The sequence below is a fragment of the Schistocerca nitens genome, chromosome 8, assembly GCF_023898315.1.
Source record: "Schistocerca nitens isolate TAMUIC-IGC-003100 chromosome 8, iqSchNite1.1, whole genome shotgun sequence".
In the NCBI taxonomy this organism is placed as follows: Eukaryota; Metazoa; Arthropoda; class Insecta; order Orthoptera; family Acrididae; genus Schistocerca; species Schistocerca nitens.
The window spans coordinates 276,159,270-276,183,263 of NC_064621.1; the positions used below are offsets into that span (position 1 = coordinate 276,159,270).

The 23,994-nt window shown below is 44.7% G+C and overlaps 1 protein-coding gene across 2 annotated transcripts in view; it reads left to right on the top strand.

Moving 5' to 3' along the window:
- Positions 1-23,994, top strand: part of LOC126199275 (myrosinase 1-like) — a 338,624-nt gene that overhangs the window by 169,200 nt on the left and 145,430 nt on the right. For both annotated transcript variants that reach the window (XM_049936084.1, XM_049936085.1), the window contains exon 5: positions 6,618-6,801. In XM_049936084.1, coding sequence (XP_049792041.1) covers positions 6,618-6,801 — 184 coding nt within the window. The remainder of the gene's footprint in view (positions 1-6,617; positions 6,802-23,994) is intronic.

Consider the following 23,994-nt stretch of genomic DNA (forward strand, 5'->3'; position numbering starts at 1 on the left):
CGGGATACATGCGGACGTGCATTGTCCTGTTGGAACAGCAAGTTCCCTTGCCGGTCTAGGAATGGTAGAACGATGGGTTCGATGACGGTTTGGATGTACCGTGCACTATTCAGTGTCCCCTCGACGATCACCAGTGGTGTACGGCCAGTGTAGGAGATCGCTCCCCACACCATGATGCCGGGTGTTGGCCCTGTGTGCCTCGGTCGTATGCAGTCCTGATTGTGGCGCTCACCTGCACGGCGCCAAACACGCATACGACCATCATTGGCACTAGGCAGAAGCGACTCTCATCGCTGAAGACGACACGTCTCCATTCGTCCCTCCATTCACGCCTGTCGCGACACCACTGGAGGCGGGCTGCACGATGTTGGGGCGTGAGCGGAAGACGGCCTAACGGTGTGCGGGACCGTAGCCCAGCTTCATGGAGACGGTTGCGAATGGTCCTCGCCGATACCCCAGGAGCAACAGTGTCCCTAATTTGCTGGGAAGTGGCGGTGCGGTCCCCTACGGCACTGCGTAGGATCCTACGGTCTTGGCGTGTATCCGTGAGTCGCTGCGGTCCGGTCCCAGGTCGACGGGCACGTGCACCTTCCGCCGACCACTGGCGACAACATCGATGTACTGTGGAGACCTCACACCCCACGTGTTGAGCAATTCGGCGGTACGTCCACCCGGCCTCCCGCATGCCCACTATACGCCCTCGCTCAAAGTCCGTCAACTGCACATACGGTTCACGTCCACGCTGTCGCGGCATGCTACCAGTGTTAAAGACTGCGATGGAGCTCCGTATGCCACGGCAAACTGGCTGACACTGACGGCGGCGGTGCACAAATGCTGCGCAGCTAGCGCCATTCGACGGCCAACACCGCGGTTCCTGGTGTGTCCGCTGTGCCGTGCGTGTGATCATTGCTTGTACAGCCCTCTCGCAGTGTCCGGAGCAAGTATGGTGGGTCTGACACACCGGTGTCAATGTGTTCTTTTTTCCATTTCCAGGAGTGTAGATACGAAAAGGCGTTAGGGTGCACCATAAAGGCCGTCAGTGGAATCACCTCTTCCCTTGCGGCGTTGTTTCCCGCACATATCAAGGTCGAAAACGGTAGTTCGCAGTTTGATGAGCAACAGGAAGACATTCGCGACAACTTTTGACAATAAATGGATCAAATGGCTCTGAGCACTATGGGACTCAACTGCTGTGGTCATTAGTCCCCTAGAACTTAGAACTACTTAAACCTAACTAACCTAAGGACATCACACACATCCATGCCCGAGGCAGGATTCGAACCTGCGACCGCAGCAGTTGGACGGTTCCGGACTGTACGCCTAGAACCGCGAGACCACCACGGCCGGCGAACAACTTTTGACACTACTGAGACCCCGCCAGAAGGTTTAACCCTTCTCTAAGGACATCGTCGGCCTGTAACCCTATTGCAAGTGACCGCATCCCTTCGGAGTACCAAACCAAGTTTCTGCTTTCGTGTACAGGGTGAAACCACTAGGGACCGTTGAAAACCATTAGATGAAATTTGAACACGATCCAAAGCAGCAAAGAGTACTTAAGCTTTTTCAGACCACCTGCTTCCTGGCTTTCTGTAGCGTGATTCGGGAGGAGTGCGACAGTGACACATGGTCGAATAAAATGGCAGAGGGTCCACCTACGACTCCCCAGTTGGGAAACATGCTTGGTGCCATCTGCACATTTTTGTTAAGCACTTGTACTTATACGGAGACAAATGTGATGCTGGCAAAGAGACATTTTTCAAGTGCTCAACCAAGGCAGGCAGATTATGCAGCGGGTGTTGCCCAGATGCGGAACAGTAGAGGGACCTTTAGCTACGAGTCGCGTTCAAATTTCAAAAATTACACAGATTACATTTATTCAGTTTTTAAGAATGACAGCACTTAGCGACTTTCAACAAACTTCACAAAAAATTTCAAACCTTTCCGAAACTATTTTTCGCTAACCACCTCTACCTCCACAAAAAAAGACAATGTTTTATCGCATACTACATTTTCGCTGTTCATGCAGTAAAACTTTTGCATCAGGAATGACGGTTCTATTTATTACATCTTTACTGCAAACTACGTTCGCAATATATTTTGCAGACAGTATCCACGAACCTCTGAACGCATCTGCAAAATTCTATCATCGTACGATACATAGATCATTAGATGTGACGTCATAAACATGACGATGCGTGAAAAACTAGGTTTTTTTAAAAACGGAACTCATATTGCCCAAATTGCTCTTATCTAAGATAATGAGAGCACTTAGTGAATTTCGCTGGCCGGTGTGGCCGAGCGGTTCTTGGCGCTTCAGTCTGGAACCTCGCGACCGCTGCGGTCGCAGGTTCGAATCCTGCCCCGAGCATGGATGTGTGTGATGTCCTTAGGTTAGTTAGGTTTAAGTAGTTCTAAGTTGTAGGGGACTGATGACCTAAGATGTTAAGGCCCATAGTGCTCAGAGCCATTTTTATACTTGTGTTCATCCATTGTGCTTTCCAGAACGACGAGATAACCCTGAGAATGTTAGGAAAATATTATCCAGACCATAACGCTCCCTCTTCTGGCTTTTGCATTTGGTTTCAAACGCCATTAACTCCAACGGTCCTTTGTCCGGCGGAGTATAAAACGTCATTCATCTGAAAAGGCCGCTTGTCGCCATTCAGTGGATGTCCAGTTGAGTTACTGGCGTGCAAATTACCAGCTTCGTTGGCCGTGAAAAGCAGTCAGCGTGGGTGCAAGAACCAGGCTCCTTCTGCAGAGGTCCATACGCAGGAACGTTGCTGAACGGTCGTTGGGGAGATACAGTTGGCAGTCCCTTGGTTCATCTGGGCGGTCAGTTACTCAATAGTTGCACGTCTATTCGCCCGTGCACATCTCCGCAGGCGTCGCTCATCCTTGGTGGTGCACAACAGTAGCTTCGGCGCCGGTTTTGGGTGGCGCCATTTTGCCATACGCGGTACCATTTGACGACGGGTGCACATGAACAGGTTAAAGTTTTAGCCGTTTCGGAAACACTTCTGCCCTTGCCCCGAAACCCAATAATCACTGACTGATGACCTCAGATGTTAAGTCCCATAGTGCTGAGAGCCATTTGAAACTTTTGAACCAATAATCACGCAATTTTGGATGTCACATAAATCGCTCCATTTCTACATTACATTGCACTGTTCTCCGCGTCCCCCCCCCCCCCCCCCCCCCCGACGCACTTTGTATACCCCCCACCCCACTGCTAGTTCAGTCTCAGCATCTTGAATGGCTCTGAGCACTATGGGACTTAACATCTAAGGTCATCAGTCCCCTAGAACTTAGAGCTACTTAAACCTAACTAACCTAAGGACATCACACACATCCATGCCCGAGGCAGGATTCGAACCTGCGACCGTAGCGGTCGCGCTGTTTCAGACTGAAGCGCCTAGAACCGCGTGGCCACACTGGCCGGATCTCAGCATGTAGACACATGTTTTAAAAGCTACGTAATTACGCATCGAAAGGTAATTCAGAATACGGATATCAAACTAAGTGAAGAAGAAATCACGTGTGCGATAAATTTTCACAGTTGTGCTTTTTGTGGAAAACATATCACAGAAACATTGTCCAGATGGGAACTAGGTCGATCATGCATCTCCGCGGCGTGTATTGTGAGTTTTGAGTCTCAGGTGTGACTTTGTAAAGATCTACGGAAGGATATGCCCAATGTTATATACAAGTATATTCCCTCAGGGCTTCAACTGTCTCAGATTATCTTCATATTAGTACCCAGTGCCTTTCTCTGCAGTACTACGCGTTCTTTCTCGAGAGCCTACCTTATACAATGCATTAGTTCCAGTATTTCTTCGATGTTACTTTTTTTAATAGACGTTTCGTCGAGGCCTGGTTTAAAGGAGGGCGTTGATAAATATTTTAGTTCAGTAATTTTTTTGAACTATTGCGTATTAAGTTCCGGTGCCAACATCTTTCTCTCTGATAACATAAAAACGCAATTTCAGAAACCATCGCTGCTGTTATCAATCTGAAACATGTATAGTTCTATACATTCAAACTACAGTGCTGACTGGCAAAAAGAATGTGAAGCAGCCAGACTTCATAGTCTGATGTAATTGTAACGGAGTACACGTACACGTCATCGATGGGTACGTAAAGAAACAGAGTAACAGTTCTCCGTGGCCAGTAGAACGGTCAGCAGAGTGCATTAGTGCTACTTCCCTCACTGACCAGTTTCATTACAACAAAAACAATGTATCTTTATTATACAAGTGATAGAGGTATCACCCCCTGGGATAATAACTCCATCAACGATAAGTTATAAGAAGTTGTGACCCAAGGAAAAGCTGCTTTATAAATGAAACTACAATTACAAAAAGGAAATTTAAATGAAAATAGCAATACCCTGTAGTAATTACGAAATGCGAACAAAAAACCATACATATTACGAATATAGAAACATAGGAATGCAGCTATTGAAAACATTCATTGACAAAAATACGTCAATCATGTTCAAGTTAAAAAATAACTTTACAGGGTATTAGACAAGTACAAGAAGAGCTGGATACGTATAGGTGAGGTATAAACAGGTTAACTGGATAGCAGTGTGCGCAAAGCAAAAAGGAACCAGTAGAATGCAGAGATCTATACGAACAACACATTTCAGCCAGAGTACAGTGCAAAACAGTGCCACCATAGCAATCAAGGGAATAAAACTAATATTGTGTCCTACCTTGTTATGGTACTATGTCTGAGAAAATTAGTCTACTTTTCAGGAAAAGTACTGTCGTGTTATCATTTCAGATATTGAATAATGTTGGTGTGGCATAGTTAAGAGAAAGGTTCCGTTTATGTCATATCTGGTGTGTACAAAATAGAATGTCAGCAGTGCGACAGGTCTTATATTGGGCAAACTGTTAGAAAACTTAGGATAAGGTACAAAGTGCTTTTACACCGAAGTGTCGCTTATGTATTAGGTGCACACATAAAAACTTTAAAATACCCTCTTCGCAGTATGAAGTTTAAATGGCGGTATTACACACATCCAATAAGGGGTTGGAATGAATTTGTTGGAAAAAGATACAAATTTTTTCAAACATGAAATACACTCCGAGACAGAGTGTTGAACGAGCAGACATATATGACAAACAAAATTTTCTTGAATAATTTCACTGATGTTATAAAAATATTGTAAACTTTTTTCGTTGCCTTGTTTTCGATATTGTGGTAGATTCTTTTATGTGTTTGTCTATTTTTTGTTTGTCTGCTGTCGATGTATTATGCTCGCAGTAAAAGGTCGTAACAACGTGATAAAATTGTCTCTGATAGTGCTGTTAAAAGAATTACTGTTTGTTGCGAGTATGAAGAGTCTTGGGAGAGATGGCTGGATATTTTTAACAACTATTCATACATGAGATTGCAGGTTCGAGTGCTGTTGTCCACGTCTCTTCCCGTACACGTCGCATTCAATCTAAAACAATTCTGCTATTTCAATACTTCCCAAAATACTAATAAAGGTCGTGACGCTCACCTTTGTTCTCATGAAATAATAACGGTTTATTGTGTCTCTTGTACAATTCTCCACATAACATCAAAAGAAGCGAACAGAAAACTCTAGTTACCCCTAGTTACGAGTAAACCACAGAGAGAGTAATATTCTGAGTCAACGATATAATTATCATAGAGTCTCTCAGATAACGTCTACACCACTTAGCTTTCTCACAGTCGATTCAGTACATTACATACTTATTACACTGCAATATGTGGCTTCTCCCTCAAATACTCAGTCTCCCTTTTACTTATTATTCTCTTTCACTATTGGAATAGTGCTATCCAGTACCTCACACTTTAATGTGCTAATATAATAACTCTGGTTGCTGTTTGTGCCACGTTGATTCTGCTGGTAGGACTTTTTCACTTGACATGTCTAACAGTGAAGTTTGGTTTCAGGTTGTAATTGCATCCATACATATTCCAGTCAGCATTTCTTTATTTAACTACGTTCTGAACGGTGCAGTATTATAAGCTATGAACTCCACCCCCCTAATGATGAATGTATGGGAGTGTAACTTACATATTTTTATATCTGCTCTGCTTTTCCATTGCAGAGATATTTGCCCATTAATTTTCTTCATGTATTCCTTATGCTACTAATATCATGTCGCGGGTGGCCTGTGTAAGACGCTAATTTATCCTGGATTTCGTGAGCGTAAACAGAAATAAAAGAAATGACAATATATCTTTCCAGCTTGTATTTGGCTAGCACGACATGTGTGTCTCTGACAGATACTGACATGGAAGCGACATCCTTTATTACATCGCTGTATTCTTCAAAAATGTGCTTTCATTTATTTGTACTTGTTAATTACCATTATACGATGATGTATGTACCATCCTTATAATATCTGAAAATGGATTACGTAGAGATGAAGAGGCTTGCACAGGACAGAATAGCGTGGAGGGCTGCACCAAACCTGTTTACGGTCTGAAGACTACAGTAGCAAGATAGGAACGAATACGCCAATTACAAGCTGTGGAGCGCAATACGCATATAATGTATCTTTTTGTGGGAGAGGCCTGTAACTGCATCGCACTTACGTCAACCTGCTATTTTGTCTGTTGTGTATGAACAGGTAAAGTGGTGGCTGACGTTTAACGAGCCGACCTCGATCTGCATGGGCTACGGCCAGTACCGCATGAAGGCGCCGGCGGTGAACGCACACGGCTTTGGGGACTACCAGGCGGCGCACACCATGCTCCGAGCCCACGCCATGGCGTACCGCGTCTACGACCAGCAGTACCGGCCTACCCAGGGAGGTGAGTCAAACAACGACGTCAGACGCGCCGCAGGGCTCAGCTAAGCAAATGCTGCGCTTCTCAACCGTATGGGGAGGTTGTGACGTCGACGAACATAGCCTGTTTGACTATCTATCCACTAAAGTAGGTACAAATTTAACAGGTGGTCCCGTCCCCGCTAAAACGTTTCCATTTGCCAGAGCACCATGACGTTGCTGGGGAGACAGTAGCGCTCCGAATTCCTGTTCTATGCTGCGCTGAAAAGCGACCGTACGAACTTCCCCTCACTCATTTCATTCATTTAGGGCACGAATAGGATTTCAATATATCCAGACAGAAAGACTCAACTCTCAACCGTTTCAGAGAAAATTCAATTTGAAAATTTTAATTTCTATGACAGGATTTTAGATTTTATTATAGGATTTTAGGCTTTGTGTAAGTTGGCTGTTTATGTTTTCTTATTGGCAACGTTACGTAGCGCTCTGTATGAAAATCACTGGCTGTGCTGTGTGCAGTCTGTGGCTAGTTTGCATTGTTGTCTGCCATTGTAGTGTTGGGCAGTTGGCTGTTAACAGCACGTAGCATTGCGCAGTTGGAGGTGAGCCGCCAGCAGTGGTGGATGTGGGGAGAGAGATGGCGGAGTTGATAACTTTCCAGGAATATGCAACTGAGCGAGTAGGCACTTAGTGTTATAAGCGCTGTGTCTGTGGATCGAACCTCGCTGCCGATACTCTCTATTTCTTCATTCCCACGTTATTCTAACAACAGACTTATAGTGACTGTGCAGGAATACCGGAAAAGTTGGTTCATACGTTGAGAGCCGGCCGAAGTGGCCGTGCGGTTAAAGGCGCTGCAGTCTGGAACCGCAAGACCGCTACGGTCGCAGGTTCGAATCCTGCCTCGGGCCTGGATGTTTGTGATGTCCTTAGGTTAGTTAGGTTTAGCTAGTTCTAAGTTCTAGGGGACTAATGACCTCAGCAGTTGAGTCCCATAGTGCTCAGAGCCATTTGAACCATTTTTTTCATACGTTGAGTCCTGCTGTCACTGAACATCTACCGGGAAAATGGGCTCATACTGTGTCGAAACGTACTAATCGTATACTGAGTAAACGGGCTAATGGTGAGTTGGAACGTACCTGCAGGAATATACACTGAAGAGCCGAAGAAACTGGTAGACCTACCTAATATCGTGTAGGGCTCCCGCGAGCACGCAGAAGTGCCGCAGCACGGCGTGGCATGGACGAAACTAATGTCTGAAGTGGTGCTGCAGGCAACTGACACCATGAATCCTTCAGGGCTGTCTATAAATTCGTAAGAATACGGGGGGTTGGAGATAGCACGTTGCAAGGAGTTACAGATATGCTCAATAATGTTCATGCCTGGGGAGTTTGGTGACCAGAGGAAGTGTTTAAACTCAAAAGAGTGTACCTGCAGCCACTCTGTAGCAATTCCGGACGTATGGGGTGTCACATTGCTTTGCTGGAATTGTCCAAGTCCGTGGGAATACACAATGGACATGAATGGAAGCAGATGGTCAGACAGCATGCTTACGTTCGTGTCACCTGTCAGAGTCGTATCTTGACGTATCAGGGATCCCATATCATTCCGACTACAAAGGCTCCACGCCATTACAGAGCCTCCATCAGTTTGAACAATCCCCTGCTGACATGCAGTGTCCATGGATTCATGAGCTTGTCTCCATACCCGTACACGTCCATCCGCTCGATGCAATTTGAAACGAGGCATCCGACCAGGCAACATATTTCCAGTCATCAACAGTCCAATCTCGTGCTGATGGGCGCAGACGAGGCGTAAAGCTCTGTGTCGTGCAATCGTCAAGGGTACACGGGTGGACATTCGACTCCGAAAGCCCATATCGATGATGCTTTGTTGAATGGTTCGCACGCTGACACTTGTTGATGTCCCAACATTGAAATCGGCTGCAATTTGCAGAAGGATTGCACTTCCGTCAAGTTGAACGATTCTCTTCAGTCGTCGTTGGTTCCATTCTCGCAGGATCTTTTTCCGGCCGCAGCAGTGTCGGAGATTTGATGTTTTACCGGATTACTGATATTCACGGTACAGTAGTGAAATAGTCATACAGGAAATTCCCCAGTTCATCACTAACTCGGAGATGCTGTGTCCCATCGCTCGTGGACCGGCTATAACGCCACGTTCACTCACTTAAATCTTGATAAGCTGCGACTGCAGCGCCAGTAACAGATCTAACAACTGCACCAGACACTTGTCTCATATAGGCGTTGCCGACCGCAGCGCCGTATTCTGCCTGTTCACATATCTCTGTATTTGATTTCCCATGCCTACACCAGTTTCTTTGGCGCTTCAGTGTAGTTCTAATGGGTAACTACCTCCAAAATTCAGATTTTTCAGGGTAAAGATTACCATAATAGTAAATGAAAATAATAAATGAATCATGCACAGTCATTCTAAATCTGTGTTAGAATTACGTGGGGAAAGAAAATGAATAAGAAGTACCAACAAAGAAATTCGATCCAGACACTCCACGTTTATGAAAGTAAGCCCTTGCTCACTTGTCTACGGATTCGATGAAAACTAGCGACCATAGAACTGTAAAATTTTCAAACTCGATTTTCTCGACAACGGTTGGCAGTTACGTCTTCCTGTTTACATATGTTGCAGTCCTAGTCGTGCGCTACACACCATGCCATATGGATCACATTGCTGAGGGGAAGTTTGTATGGTCCCCCTGTAAGCGGTTACTGCGAACTTCTTTCTACACCACACAAGTATCTTGTTCGCCTCTGAAGCAGTTATTCGTTTTAGCCCTGGTATTTTTTAATAAGTCAAGCCGAAAGCATTGCACAGTCAAATGTTTAATTATAGAGGGACATTCAGGTAAGCACCTCAGCTGAGTTACTTCTGTTTAAGACATCGCAAATATGTTGTCACCATAATGAATTGTGGAAAAGTACTCGCTGAATGACGTACAGTGTCATTTCGTAGCTATATTATTTACATTGATATACTGCTAGTATTGTATTTCTGAAAGAGACGAATTCAACAGCGTTTCAGTCTTCAAAATCCAATTAGTAGTTTCTGAGAAACTGCTCTATTTAGAACTTGACATTTAACTGGTTTTGGTTTGATGATGAATCAGGTTGTTGTCTTATGCGGAAGCTCGTGCTGTTATACAAAACTGGCGCGTCGGGCTAATGGAGAGCTCCAATTTGTCACAGCTAAGCGGCTCTATTTCCAAGAGAGGAACAGTGGAGAAAAAGTTCAATTTAAAACCGATACTGATCACTCTTAGTTTTATCTGTTTCCACCGAAACACCAACTGGAAGGAAAACGACATGCCATCCAAGGATAATTCATCACTTAGTTACTGTAACAGCTCTGCTCTTGCTTCTGCCAGAGCCATGAAAGAAAAGTGCACGTCCACTACTGAGTCGTTTTGTCAAACAAGGAATCGAGATATAAAAATTCTTAGCTAACAACTTCACGTCATGAGTTTGATTTCGGGATACGCTCTTATACGATAAAATTACAGCAGCAACAACAACGAAAAGGAAATCACAAAAGGATGTAGTGATAAACACTATTTTAAAATTCCTTTTGTATGTTATAAAGTACTCGAAATGCCACTGTTCACTGTTAACACACGTTTTTAGTCGCTGGCGCAAGAACGTCTGGAAAGAATGAAGAGATTCGTTCGATATCATTGCACCAATGCGATGCTTCAAATTTTCTTGGTTCGTTGGAATTTGTGCACAGACTTCACCTTTTAGTTTACCACAGAGTAAAAAGTCCTGCGACATCAAATTAGACGAATGTTCAGGCCAACTGGTAACGCCTTCACGACCGACCCCCCGACGAGGGAACAGCTCGGTGAATGCTTTCCTCGCAACAAGCGAATAGTGTGATACCATGAACATCTACGTATTTCAAGCGCTGCTTCCTCTAGGAGAGCCGGTAGCACTTCGGCAAGTAATTCAATGTATCTTTTAGTAGATAAGGTTTCTTCACTGGAGAAGGGATCGAACACGTACCCGCCAATAATCTCGCACTGAATGTTCTGATCTTCCATCTGCTTCAGACACCGCGGACTCTCAGCAACTAGTAACATACATGTAAAAGTAACTTCATCGGTAAAGAAAGTTGTTTGAAGAAAGGACCTATTGTCCTGATGTCCCCTCAGAAGCGAGCCTCAGAATTCCACGCTTCTGCTGATTAATCTACTGCTGGAGTAGCACGTTATACAGGTTCTGACGCCTATTCTCTCTTTTTGAATCATAAAATATACGAAAATTTAATGAAAATGTTGTTAATCGCTCCCAGTTTTGCACAGTTACTGCTTGTGTTTAGGAGGGTAAGAGAGCTCAGTTGTGCCGCGCAGGATTAGCCCGCCGTCTAAGGCGCTGCAGTCATGAACTGTGCGGCTGGTCCCGGCGGAGATTCGAGTCCTCCCTTGGGCATGGGTGTATTTTTGTTCTTAGGATAATTTAGGTTAAGTAGTGTGTAAGCTTAGGGACTGATGACCTTAGCAGTTAAGTCCCATAAGATTTCACATGCATTTACACACATTTGAACATTTAGATCTCAGTTGTTAAAAACATGAAGCAAAGAAAGAGAGAGAGAGAGAGAGAGAGAGAGAGAGAGAGTCAGTAAAAGGATTTTTTACTCAACTTATTTCTAAGCATTTGTTGCGAGTTCTTCATGTTGGTGCAGTCGTCATAGGTCGATAATTCTTTTATGCTAAAGCTGGAAAAAGTGTCCATGTTCTGTTTATCCACAAATCAAATCAGTAATACTATGAAGCAGGAATGTATCCCTGAGGTCGCCAATACTGACAAAGTTCGAAATATAGCGCGTACTTCAACGCGAGATGCTTTCAATAATTCCCACAACGAAACTCTGTCTCGAAACCTGGCAGAAGACCCAAAGAGATTCTGGTCATACATAAAGCACAACAGTGGCAAGACGCAGTCAATGCCTTAACTGCACGATAACAACGGTGGAGTCTACATATACATCTACATCTACATCAATACTCCGCAAGCCACCTGACGGTGGGTGGCGGAGGGTACCTTGAGTATCTCTATCGGTTCTCCCTTCTATTCCAATCTCATATTCTTCGTGGGAAGAAAGATTGTCGGTATGCCTCTGTGTGCACTCTAATCGCTCTGATTTTATCCTCATGGTCTCTTCGCGAGATATGCGTAGGGGGGAGCAATATACTGCTTGACTGCTCGGTGAAGGTATGTTCTCGAAACTTCAACAAAAGCCCGTACCGAGCTACTGAGCGTCTCTCCTGCAGAGTCTTCCACTGGAGTTTATCTGTCATCTCCGTAACGCTGTCGCGATTACTAAGTAATCCTGTAACGAAGCGCGCTGGTCTCCGTTGGATCTTCTCTATCTCTTCTTTCAACCCTATGTGGTACGGATCCCACACTGCTGAGCGGTATTCAAGCAGTGGGCGAACAAGCGTACTGTACATACTTCCTTTGTTTTCGGACTGCATTTCCTTAGGATTCTTCCAATGAATCTCAGTCTGGCATCTGCTTTACCGACGATTAATTTTATATGGTCATTCCATTTTAAATCACTCTTAATGCCTACTCCCAGATACTTTATGGAATTAACTGCTTTCAGTTGCTGACCTGCTATATTGTAGCTGAATGATAAAGGATCTTTGTATGTATTCGCAGCACATTACACTTGTCTACATCGAGACTGAATTGCCATTTCCTGCACCATGCGTCAATTCGTTGCAGATCCTCCTGCATTCTAGTACAATTTTCCATTGTTAAAACCTCTCGATATACTACAGCATCATCCACAAAAAGCCTCAGTGAACTTCCGATGTTATTCACAAGGTCCTTTATATATATTGTGAATAGCAAAGGTCCTACGACATTCCCCTTCGGCACGCCTGAAATTTACTTCGGAAGACTTCTCTCCATTGAGAATGACATGCTGTGTTCTGTTATCTATGAACTCTTCAATTCAATCACACAATTGGTCTGATAGTCCATATGCTCTTACTTTGTTCATTAAACGACTGTGGGGAGCTGTATCGAACGCCTTACGGAAGTCAAGAAACACGGCGTCTACCTGGGAGCCAGTGTCCATGGCCCACTGAATCTCGTGGACGAATAGCGCGAGCTGGGTTTCACACGATCGTCTTTTTCGAAACCCATGCTGATTCCTATAGAGTAGATTTCTAGTCTCCAGAAAAGTCATTATAGTCGAACATAATACGTGTTCCAAAATTCTACAACTGATCGATGTTAGAGATATAGGTCTATAGTTCTGCACATGTGATCGACGTTCCTTCTTGAAAACGGGGATGACCTGTGCCCTTTTTCAATCTTTTGGAACGCTACACCCTTCTAGAGACCTACGGTACACTGCTGCAAGAAGGGGGACAATGTCACTAAAGCAGAGTTAATAAACACGATATTCCGAAACTCCTTCACCAAAGAAAACGAAGTAAATATTCCTGAATTCCAATCAAGAACAACTACCAAGATGAATAACATAGAAATAGATATCCTCGGTGTCGCAGAGCAGCTTAAATCACTTAATAAAAGGAAGGCTTCCGGTCCAGATTGTATAGCAGTCAGGTTCCTCTCAGAGTATGCTGATACAACTGCTCCATATTTAACAATTATATACAACCGCTCGCTCACAGAAAGATCCTTACGTAAAGACTGGAAAATTGCTCATGTCACACCAATACGCAAAAAGGAAAGAAGGAGTAATCCGTTGAATTATAGGCCCATGTCACTAACGTCGATTTGCAGTAGGGTTTTGGAACGTATACTGTATTCGAACATTATGAAGTATCTCTAAGAACACGATTTATTGATACGTAGTCAGCACGGATTCAGAAAATATCGTTCTTGCGAAACACAACTAGCTCTTTATACTCATGAAGAAATGAATGCTATCTGTGGTGTCACTGCCAGACACCACACTTGCTAGGTGGTAGCTTAAATCGGCCGCGGTCCATTAGTGCATGTCGAACCCGCGTGTCGCCACTGTGTGATCGCAGACCGAGCGCCACCACAAGGCAGGTCTCGAGAGACGTACGAGCACTCGCCCCAGTTGTACGACGACGTTGCTAGCGACTACACGGACGAAGCCTTTGCTCTCATTTGCCGAGAGATAGTTAGAATAGCCTTCAGCTAAGTTAATGGCTACGACTTAGCAAGGCGCCAATTGTCACAGTACATGTATCTTACGAGTCTCATTTGTATAGTCAAGAGAGATGTATCACAAGGATTGATTAAAAGTTAAGTATATTCCAAAGCTACGTATTTTCTTTATAGTATTCAATACGTATCCTGTTCCAGACTTCAAGCCATCCTGCTGTAGCTTAGCGCGTGCCTTTCGGCTCCCTTCTCAGTGTGGCGTAGCTAGCTTGTTACGCCACAACACTATCGACAGAGGATTTCAAATTGATTCCATATTTTAAGATTTCCAGAAGGATGTCGACACTGTTCCTTACATGCCTTTTCTAACCAAACTGCATGCCTATGGAATATCGCCTCAATTGTGCGACTCGATTCGTGATTTCCTGTCAGAAAGGTCACATTTCGTAGTAATAGATGGAAAGTCATCGAGTAAAACAGAAATAATGTCCGGCGTTCCCCAAGGAAGTGTTGTAGGCCCTCTGTTGTTCCTGATCTATATTAACAACATAGGAAACAATCTGAGTAGCCCTATTAGACTGTTTCCAGATGATTCTGTCATTTACCATCTTGTAAAGTCATCACATGACCATAACGAATTGTAAAATTGTTAAGATAACTGTATGGTGCGAAAACTGGCAGTTGACACTGAATAAAGAAAAGTGTGAAACTATTCACACAAGTACTAGAAGAAATTCACTAAATTTCGATTGCGAGATAAGTCGCACAAATCTTAAGGCTGTAAATAGAACTAAATACTTCAGGATTACAACTACAAATACCCTAAATTGGGACGATCACATAGATAGTATTGTGTGTAGAGCCAACCAAAAACTGCGAGTCATTGGCAGAACACTTAGAAGGTGCAACAGGTCTACTAAAGAGACTGCTTACACCACACTTCTGGAGTAATGCTGTGCGATGTGGGATCCGCATCAGACGGGACTGACAGATGACATCGAAAAAGTACAAATCTCGTTTTGTATTGTAGGGGAGATAGTGCCAGAGACATGAAACGTAAATTGGAGTGGCAATCATTAAAACAAAGGCATTTTTCATTGCGACGGGATCTTCTCATGAAATTTCAATCACCAGTTTTCTCCTCATATTGCGAAAACATTCTGTTGGCACCTGCCTACATAGGGAGAAATGATAATCACAATAAAATAAGAAAAATCAGGGCTCGCACAGAAAAATTTAAGTGCTCGTTTTTCCCGTGCGCCTTTCGAGAGTGGAACGGTAGAGAGACAGCATGAAGGTGGTTCATTGAACCCTGTGCCAGGCACTTTATTGTGAATAACAGAGTAATCATGTAGATGTGTAGATGAATGTATCTTCTCTTCAAAATATTTTATTCCATATTTTGCAGTTTCCACAAATTACCACACTACTTGACAAGAACTACTAACTTCCAACTGTCTCTCGCCAAAAATGAAACACATTTTCCAAGCGAACAAGAACATTTAGTTTTAATACAAAGGTATGTTTATATGGTTGATATAATCGGTATAGTCATTGTCTTTGGGCAAAGAATTATAATTACCTAAAATTTCATAAAACCGAACTGTAGGAAAGTTTTATGTTGATTTTATGTTTTAAATAATAGAAAACAGTAAGTTTAATTATAACAATACCTCTAAATATTCTCGATTTCACAAGTGAACAAAACTGAGAACTACATCAGTAACACATAAATAATTGTTTCTCAGAAAATACACTCCTGGAAATGGAAAAAAGAACACATTGACACCGGTGTGTCAGACCCACCATACTTGCTCCGGACACTGCGAGAGGGCTGTACAAGCAATGATCACACGCACGACACAGCGGACACACCAGGAACCGCGGTGTTGGCCGTCGAATGGCGCTAGCTGCGCAGCATTTGTGCACCGCCGCCGTCAGTGTCAGCCAGTTTGCCGTGGCATACGGAGCTCCATCGCAGTCTTTAACACTGGTAGCATGCCGCGACAGCGTGGACGTGAACCGTATGTGCAGTTGACGGACTTTGAGCGAGGGCGTATAGTGGGCATGCGGGAGGCCGGGTGGACGTACCGCCGAATTGCTCAACACGTGGGGCGTGAGGTCTCCACAGTACATCGATGTTGTCGCCAGTGGTCGGCGGAAGGTGCACGTGCCCGTCGACCTGGGACCGGACCGCAGCGACGCACGGATGCACGCCAAGACCGTAGGATCCTACGCAGTGCCGTAGGGGACCGCACCGCCACTTCCCAGCAAATTAGGGACACTGTTGCTCCTGGGGTATCGGCGAGGACCATTCGCAACCGTCTCCATGAAGCTGGGCTACGGTCCCGCACACCGTTAGGCCGTCTTCCGCTCACGCCCCAACATCGTGCAGCCCGCCTCCAGTGGTGTCGCGACAGGCGTGAATGGAGGGACGAATGGAGACGTGTCGTCTTCAGCGATGAGAGTCGCTTCTGCCTTGGTGCCAATGATGGTCGTATGCGTGTTTGGCGCCGTGCAGGTGAGCGCCACAATCAGGACTGCATACGACCGAGGCACACAGGGCCAACACCCGGCATCATGGTGTGGGGAGCGATCTCCTACACTGGCCGTACACCACTGGTGATCGTCGAGGGGACACTGAATAGTGCACGGTACATCCAAACCGTCATCGAACCCATCGTTCTACCATTCCTAGACCGGCAAGGGAACTTGCTGTTCCAACAGGACAATGCACGTCCGCATGTATCCCGTGCCACCCAACGTGCTCTAGAAGGTGTAAGTCAACTACCCTGGCCAGCAAGATCTCCGGATCTGTCCCCCATTGAGCATGTTTGGGACTGGATGAAGCGTCGTCTCACGCGGTCTGCACGTCCAGCACGAACGCTGGTCCAACTGAGGCGCCAGGTGGAAATGGCATGGCAAGCCGTTCCACAGGACTACATCCAGCATCTCTACGATCGTCTCCATGGGAGAATAGCAGCCTGCATTTCTGCGAAAGATGGATATACACTGTACTAGTGCCGACATTGTGCATGCTCTGTTGCCTGTGTCTATGTGCCTGTGGTTCTGTCAGTGTGATCATGTGATGTATCTGACCCCAGGAATGTGTCAATAAAGTTTCCCCTTCCTGGGACAATGAATTCACGGTGTTCTTATTTCAATTTCCAGGAGTGTAGTTAATTTTATGTTAGGATTATGCTTTATCAACGTACTTTTACTGAATCTTCTATAAAATATACAAGTTGTAATGTTGATGTATCTGGATCGTGTTCTAAATTATTTTGTATCGGGTTCTCCGATTCACGACGTAAAACTGAAAATGTGATTTACGTTGCCCTAACTTAATCCAGAGATACTCACATTTTTCTTGAGCTAACATGTAGATTACGAGTAACACTTGGATTATGGAGGAACCGTCCAGTCATCCTCCTTAAGGTATTTAGTGGATATTACGGGATGGGTGGCTGCACGGAACTTTGAATCGCCACCCAACCAGATTCCTATGCGGCCTCGCTTGCTTTTATCGGATGACTCTTTTGATGTTACGAAAAAAACTGAGCAGACAAAATTTCTTGTATCAGCAGATGATCTTGAATTCCTATTTATGCCCTATAGAATCTTTGTTTTGTAGACGGCAAAAGTCCATAATACTGTGTTTTGTAGTACCTCAAGACGGATGTGCTTTTGGTGTGGTATTAAATGATGAAAAGACTCAGTATTGGGTCGAAAAAGAAATACAAAACCCACACAATTTTAATATTTGAACTGTCTTATCTTCATTCTTGTATAAATTGATATGAATACTTACGCCTTCTTTCATCCAGGCTAAGTACTGAGAAATGATAAGTTTGAAGTGCAGACATTGCAGAAACGGTAGCTGTAAGGGAGACGCGTACAGGTTGGTTACATAGTATTTTTAGTTTGTTGCTCGGTAACACGAAAGAAATGAGCATGAGTGCGAATGATGCTAATATAATGCGAAAGATGTTTATCGATCTTGAAATATCGGCAGTATACTTAGAAATAAGAAGAAATATGTGGTATTAGAATAAATGAATTGTGAATTTTCTGTAGATTTCGTCAAATTTACTCAATACGGGTTGTACATTTCAGGCTGAACTTGACATGCCGCACTTGCTTCACTATTCCTGCGTTGTTGTACACTGGCTGTCAAAAAGATGAAGCACCCAAAAGAGGAGGAGCAACGAAAAAACACGTTCATGGGTTGAGATAGTACACTACTGGCCATTAAAATTGCTACACCACGAGATGGCGTGGTACAGACGCGAAATTTAACCGACAAGAAGAAGATGCATTGATATGCAAATGATTAGCTTTACAGAGCATTCACCCGAGGTTGGCGCCGGTGGTGACACCTACAACGTGCTGACATGAGGAAAGTTTCCAACCGATTTCTCATACACAAACAGCAGTTGAACGGCGCTGCCTGGTGAAACGTTGTTGTGATGCCTCGTGTAAGGAGGAGAAATGCGTACCATCACGTTTCCGACTTTGATAAAGGTCTGATTGTAGCCTATCGCGATTGCGGTTTATCGTATCGTGACATTGCTGCTCGCGTTGGTCGAGATCCAATGACTGTTAGCGGAATGTGGAATCGGTGGGTTCAGGAGGGTAATACGGAACGCCGTGCTGTATCCCAACGGCCTAGTATCACTAGCAAAAAATGGCTCTGAGCACTATTGGACTTAACTTCTGAGGTCATCAGTCCCCTAGAACTTAGAACTACTTAAACCTAACTAACCTAAGGACAGACACACATCCATACCCGAGGCAGGATTCGAACCTGCGACCGTAGCGGTCGCGTGGTTCCAGACTGTAGCGCCTAGAACCGCTCGGCCACCACGGCCGACCTATCACTAGTAGTCGAGTTGAATGACATGCGCATGGCTGTAAAGGATCGTGCAGCCACGTCTCGATCCCTGAGTCAAGAGATGGGGACGTTTGCAAGACAACAATCATCTGCACGAACAGTTCGACGACGTTTGCAGCAGGATAGACTATCAGCTCGGCGGCCATGGCTGCGGTTATCCTTGACGCTGCATCACAGACAGGAGCGCCTGCGATGGTGTACTCAACGACGAACCTGGGTGCACGAATGGGAGAACGTCATTTTTTCGGATGAATCCAGGTTTTGTTTACAGCATCATGATGGTCGCATCCGTGTTTGGCGACTTCGCCATCGCCATACTGGTGTATCACCCGGCGTGATGGTATGGGGTGCCATTGGTTAGACATCCCGGTAACCTCTTGTTCGCATTGACGGCACTTTGAAGAGTGGACGTTACATTTCAGATGTGTTACAACCCGTGGCTCTACCCTTCATTCGATCCTTGCGAAACCCTACATTTCAGCAGGATAATGCACGACCTCATGTTGCAGGTCCTGTACGGGCCTTTCTGGATACAGAAAATGTTCGACTGCTGCCTTGGCCAGCACATTCTCCAGATCTCTCACCAATTGAAAACGTCTGGTCAATGGTGGCCGAGCAACTCGCTCGTCACAATACGCTAGTCACTACTCTTGATGAACTGTGGTATCGTGTTGAAGCTGCATGGGCAGCTGTACCTGTACACGCCATCCAAGCTCTGTTTGACTCAATGCCCAGGCGTATCAAGGCCGTTATAACGGCCAGAGGTGCTTGTTCTGGGTACTGATTTCTCAGGATCTATGCACCCAAATTGCGTGAAAATGTAATCACATGTCAGTTCTAGTGTAATAAATTTGTCCAATGAATACCCGTTTATCATCTGCATTTTTTCTTGTTGTAGCAATTTTAATGGCCAGTAGTGTATGTGATGTTATTTCAGTGTTTCAAAATCGAGTCACTTTTACAAAGCACTTAGTAGTATGAAAAAAGGAGAGCGATTATTGGAGACAGAGCACAAGCTCGGAGTAAGAAAGGATGGGGAAGGAAATCGTGCGTGCCATTTTCAAAGTAACCATCCCAACATTCGCCTGGAGTGGTTTAGGGAAATCAGGAAAAAATCTAAATCCGCCTGTCCCGATTAGGTCTTGAAATGTCGTGTTCTCGAATGCGAATCCACTGTGCTAACCACTGCACAACCTCGCTCGGTTTAGCGGTATGAGCCCACATATCAGTTCGGCGGTGCACCCCATCTGGTCTGATTACAGGCACTGATTCGGCTGAGAAGGATGCCATAAAGGCGCTGTATCCTCTCCTGAGGCAAGACGACCCACAACTGTTGTACCTGTTCCTTGGTATCCCAGATACTGGCACTGAGATGGAGTTGTTGTACGGGATAGTCCCACACATGTTGTATTGGAGACAGATCGAGAATATTGCTGGCAATAGGAGTACCTACACATCATGCATATCGTTCATAGACTCTTGCCATGTTTGGATGAGCTGGAAATGGAACCACAGTACTGTCACGTGGGACATAGCACATGAGGTCGCAGGATGTCCGTGATGTACCCCAGTGCTGTCACAATTCTTACAATCACTGTCAGTCGTGACTCGAAGCGAGGCCCACGAGAAAGACAAGATGCAGTGCATGTCACAGCACGACACTGCAACTCTTACGACTGCCAGAACCCACCTCTGCTGGGGAGCGAGTAACTACTTCAGACAGGTGTAATAATTCTTAACTGCTCTTTCAAAAGGTATGCAAGCTCTCGATAGCATACAACAATTACTGAGTACCTTTTCATCGTCATATTGATGTCCCGTGGTCTCTGCACGGAGCAGAGCGTTCGCGAAGTATGGCGGTCAAGTCGACTAGTGTGACGTCACAAGTTCGTTGCGGGGCTCGTAATTCTCGTGGGCCCAACGTGATCTCATTCTCTGTGGGTCACCACACTGTGATGTCAGGAGTCATACCGCTGTACTCCTCTACACTTTGGAAGAATTGTACCTCTTCCCAGGTAGCCATTATACTCACCTATGATGGTCATCCGGTTTACTGCATAACTGTGATACTTCGCTGAACACAGTGTGACGCCTTTCAACAACACTCTATACTTCCTGGTCAGGGCACCATTCCAGACGCAGCCGTTTGTGTTATGTTGTTAACGGCAACCTTCGTATAGGACGGCAATTCCACAGTCTGGCTGCCAAAAGTGGCGGAGAACTAGTGGAGGAAGAAGCAGGATGTCGCAGGGAGACCACCACTCCCACGAATAAACCATCTAGATGGCTTAATATTTTATTACGTAGCTTCTTGTACACCCTTCATCAAACATGAAAATTTTTGAACGTGCAAAACAAGACTCAGTTCCAGTATTAAAAATCTATGCCCACTCGGTGCGTTAGTTCATGCGCGAGTAGGCATTGGTTTTTGAAATTGGCACTGTTTTGCAAGTTCTAAGTTTTTGACACCTGATGATGCCAGCAGCCTAAGCAGCCGTGATCAAAAAATTTAGTAGGCGATATAGACGGATTTATTCGCAGAAATAATCACAGTGATGTCGGACTCCTGTAGGAAACTTATTTTGTTAATTAATGAAGTCCATTACAGTGGCAGCTCATGAGTATACGTTCTAGGTGTTCACAAATTTTTAGGTTAAGATAAATCTGAGAGTTTGAATGTAATATCATCTGCTGTGTAACAGTTATGCTTATCAACAAATTTATACAACTACAACCACTGCCAGTAATAATAACAACATTAATAATAATCATAAGATGTATAACTTATCTGACAAAAGGAAGAATTGTTTTGTGGAATTTTGTTGTTTTGTACATAACTAAGTACATTTTAGGGCAATAACCGTGTAATATGCTTCCCAGTTACTCGGAAAAATGTTCAAGATCCCTAGGAGACATTCACGAATTTACTTCCATGCTGAAAATCAGATATTCTTACGCTTCACCCATACAACAACTTGTGTTAACTGTACACTTCCTTACTAAATGTTCGCTTGAAGTCATGCTTATTTCATTTCGTTACACTCTCAATCAAAGTATGTTTTCTGGGAAGCCCTAGTTCCTTAGCGTGTAACTTTTCCTGGTAAATTACTTTTCTGTTCCTAGAATTAGATTTTCACTTTGCAGCGGAGTGTGCGCTGTTATCAAACTTCCTGGGGGATTAAAACTGTGTGCCGGATCGAGACGCAAACGCGGGGCCTTGGCCTTTCGCGGGAAAGTGCTCTACCGACTGCGCTACACAAGCACAACTCACGACCTATTGTCACAGCTTTACTTTTCTGTTTGCATTAATAGGTGCAATTTAGTTCCTGTTTGCACTGCACAGTAAACAACTAACTCCAAACAAAAAGTGCCGTTTGTGGAAATGATGAAACTCATAATGGCTATCAACATGGTCACTTGACTAGAATACAAATGAGGCTCTGGTATCCATAAGGGCCTGAAGCAATCCCCCATCAGTCCCGCATTTAAGCGAATATCGGAGAAACCGGTGATACAGCTTTTTGTGAATTTTCATATATGCACTGTGGGCCTACAGAACAGATAAACCTGACTCACCATTACATCAACGGATTTCAGAAGCGTGAATAAATGGTACAATCTCACAATCGACAGTGACATGCTTTAGGCCCTTATGATTTTCAGCTCCTCAAATGGATTACTGTATGATAAAATTCATAATATATTATAATTCATTCAGAAACGCACAAAATAAGTTTAGTGTCTGCTACTTTAACATATACTGACGCCTAATGCAATTTTACTAATAGTGAGTGAATTAGCATATCTGAGGAATGTGCTATCATCTAGCAGGATTTATGCCGAACGAATGGGGATAAAAATCAGCTGCAGTGTGCTACCACCTGGTGGCACTGATGTACACTTCTAGTTGAGTGGCAAGGGCTAGATGTACACGTCGTGAACCGTGCACAACGTTTATCAAATCCATAAAAATTTGGCCCGTATGGCAATTACGTCACGCGAGTACCGCATGCGCAAAAGCTCTTAAAACGTGCACAACTGAAGGTATGCTCACGACCCTGTTGCATAATTTGACAGAGTCTAGAGGAGAAGTAGTGTGGTAGATTTAAGTGCTGTATCTTTCAGATTGCAGCGTCTATGTTACCTATAACAGCATTCAAAGAAAAACAACCAATAAATCCGCAAGGTGTCGAAAATTAAGGTGTTCACGTGCTCTTGAGCTCTTACACAGTAGCCGCCGCTGGTCCATTACATGTCCTCATACGGCAGCCGCAGATGTGAAGGAGTTGCGTCGTGCTTAATGCACAATATGGCGAGCTTCCCTTGCTGGTCAGACCCCGTCGATCGGAACCTTGTTTTGGTTTGGAATCTAGTAGATGCAGTGGTCTGAAACAATTCAAGTTCACGATATGTAAAAGGTCTCCTTCTGAAATGGGTAGTTGCTGTACACGTGATTACAGTATTGCCAAATTATTTGAATTTAACGTGCATTTACTACCTGAAATATGTGCAGAAGGAAATTTTCTGCCAGACAGATTTGAATTGCCAGTATATGGCGTGCGGTATAACGCACGGCTTCCCGGGCGGGAAGGAGCGCCTGGTCCCCGGCACGAATCCGCCCGGCGGACTTGTGTCGAAGTCTGGTGAGCCGGCCAGTCTGTGGATGGTTTTTAGGCGGTTTTCCGTCTGCCTCGGCGAATACGGGCTGGTTCCCCTTATTCCGCCTCAGCTACACTATGTCGGCGATTGCTGCGCAAAAAAGTTCTCCACGTACGCGTACACCACCGTTACTCTACCACGCAAACATAGGGGTTACACTTGTCTGGTGTGTGTCGTTCCCTGGGGGGTCCACCGGGGGCTGAACCGCACAATAACCCTGAAAGAGTGGTTCGGTGTGGGGCGGCGGAGGAGCGAAGTGGACTGCGTTAGTCGTCGTGGTGTTGTGGACCACTGCGGCTGCGGCGGGGACGGAGCCACTCCATCATTTTAGGTCTCCGGTTAACATAACATCGCAATGCGAAGTCCGAGTGTGCGAATTTTTCTTCACCCTGTATACACTACATACACTATCACTGCGGTTGACTCTTTGTCGCTGTAGTTTGTATTTGTGTCCTGTTGCTAATTGCTGAGAAATACAGTAAAAACGATTATAAGTTGTTTTCACATAAAATTTTATCTTGTA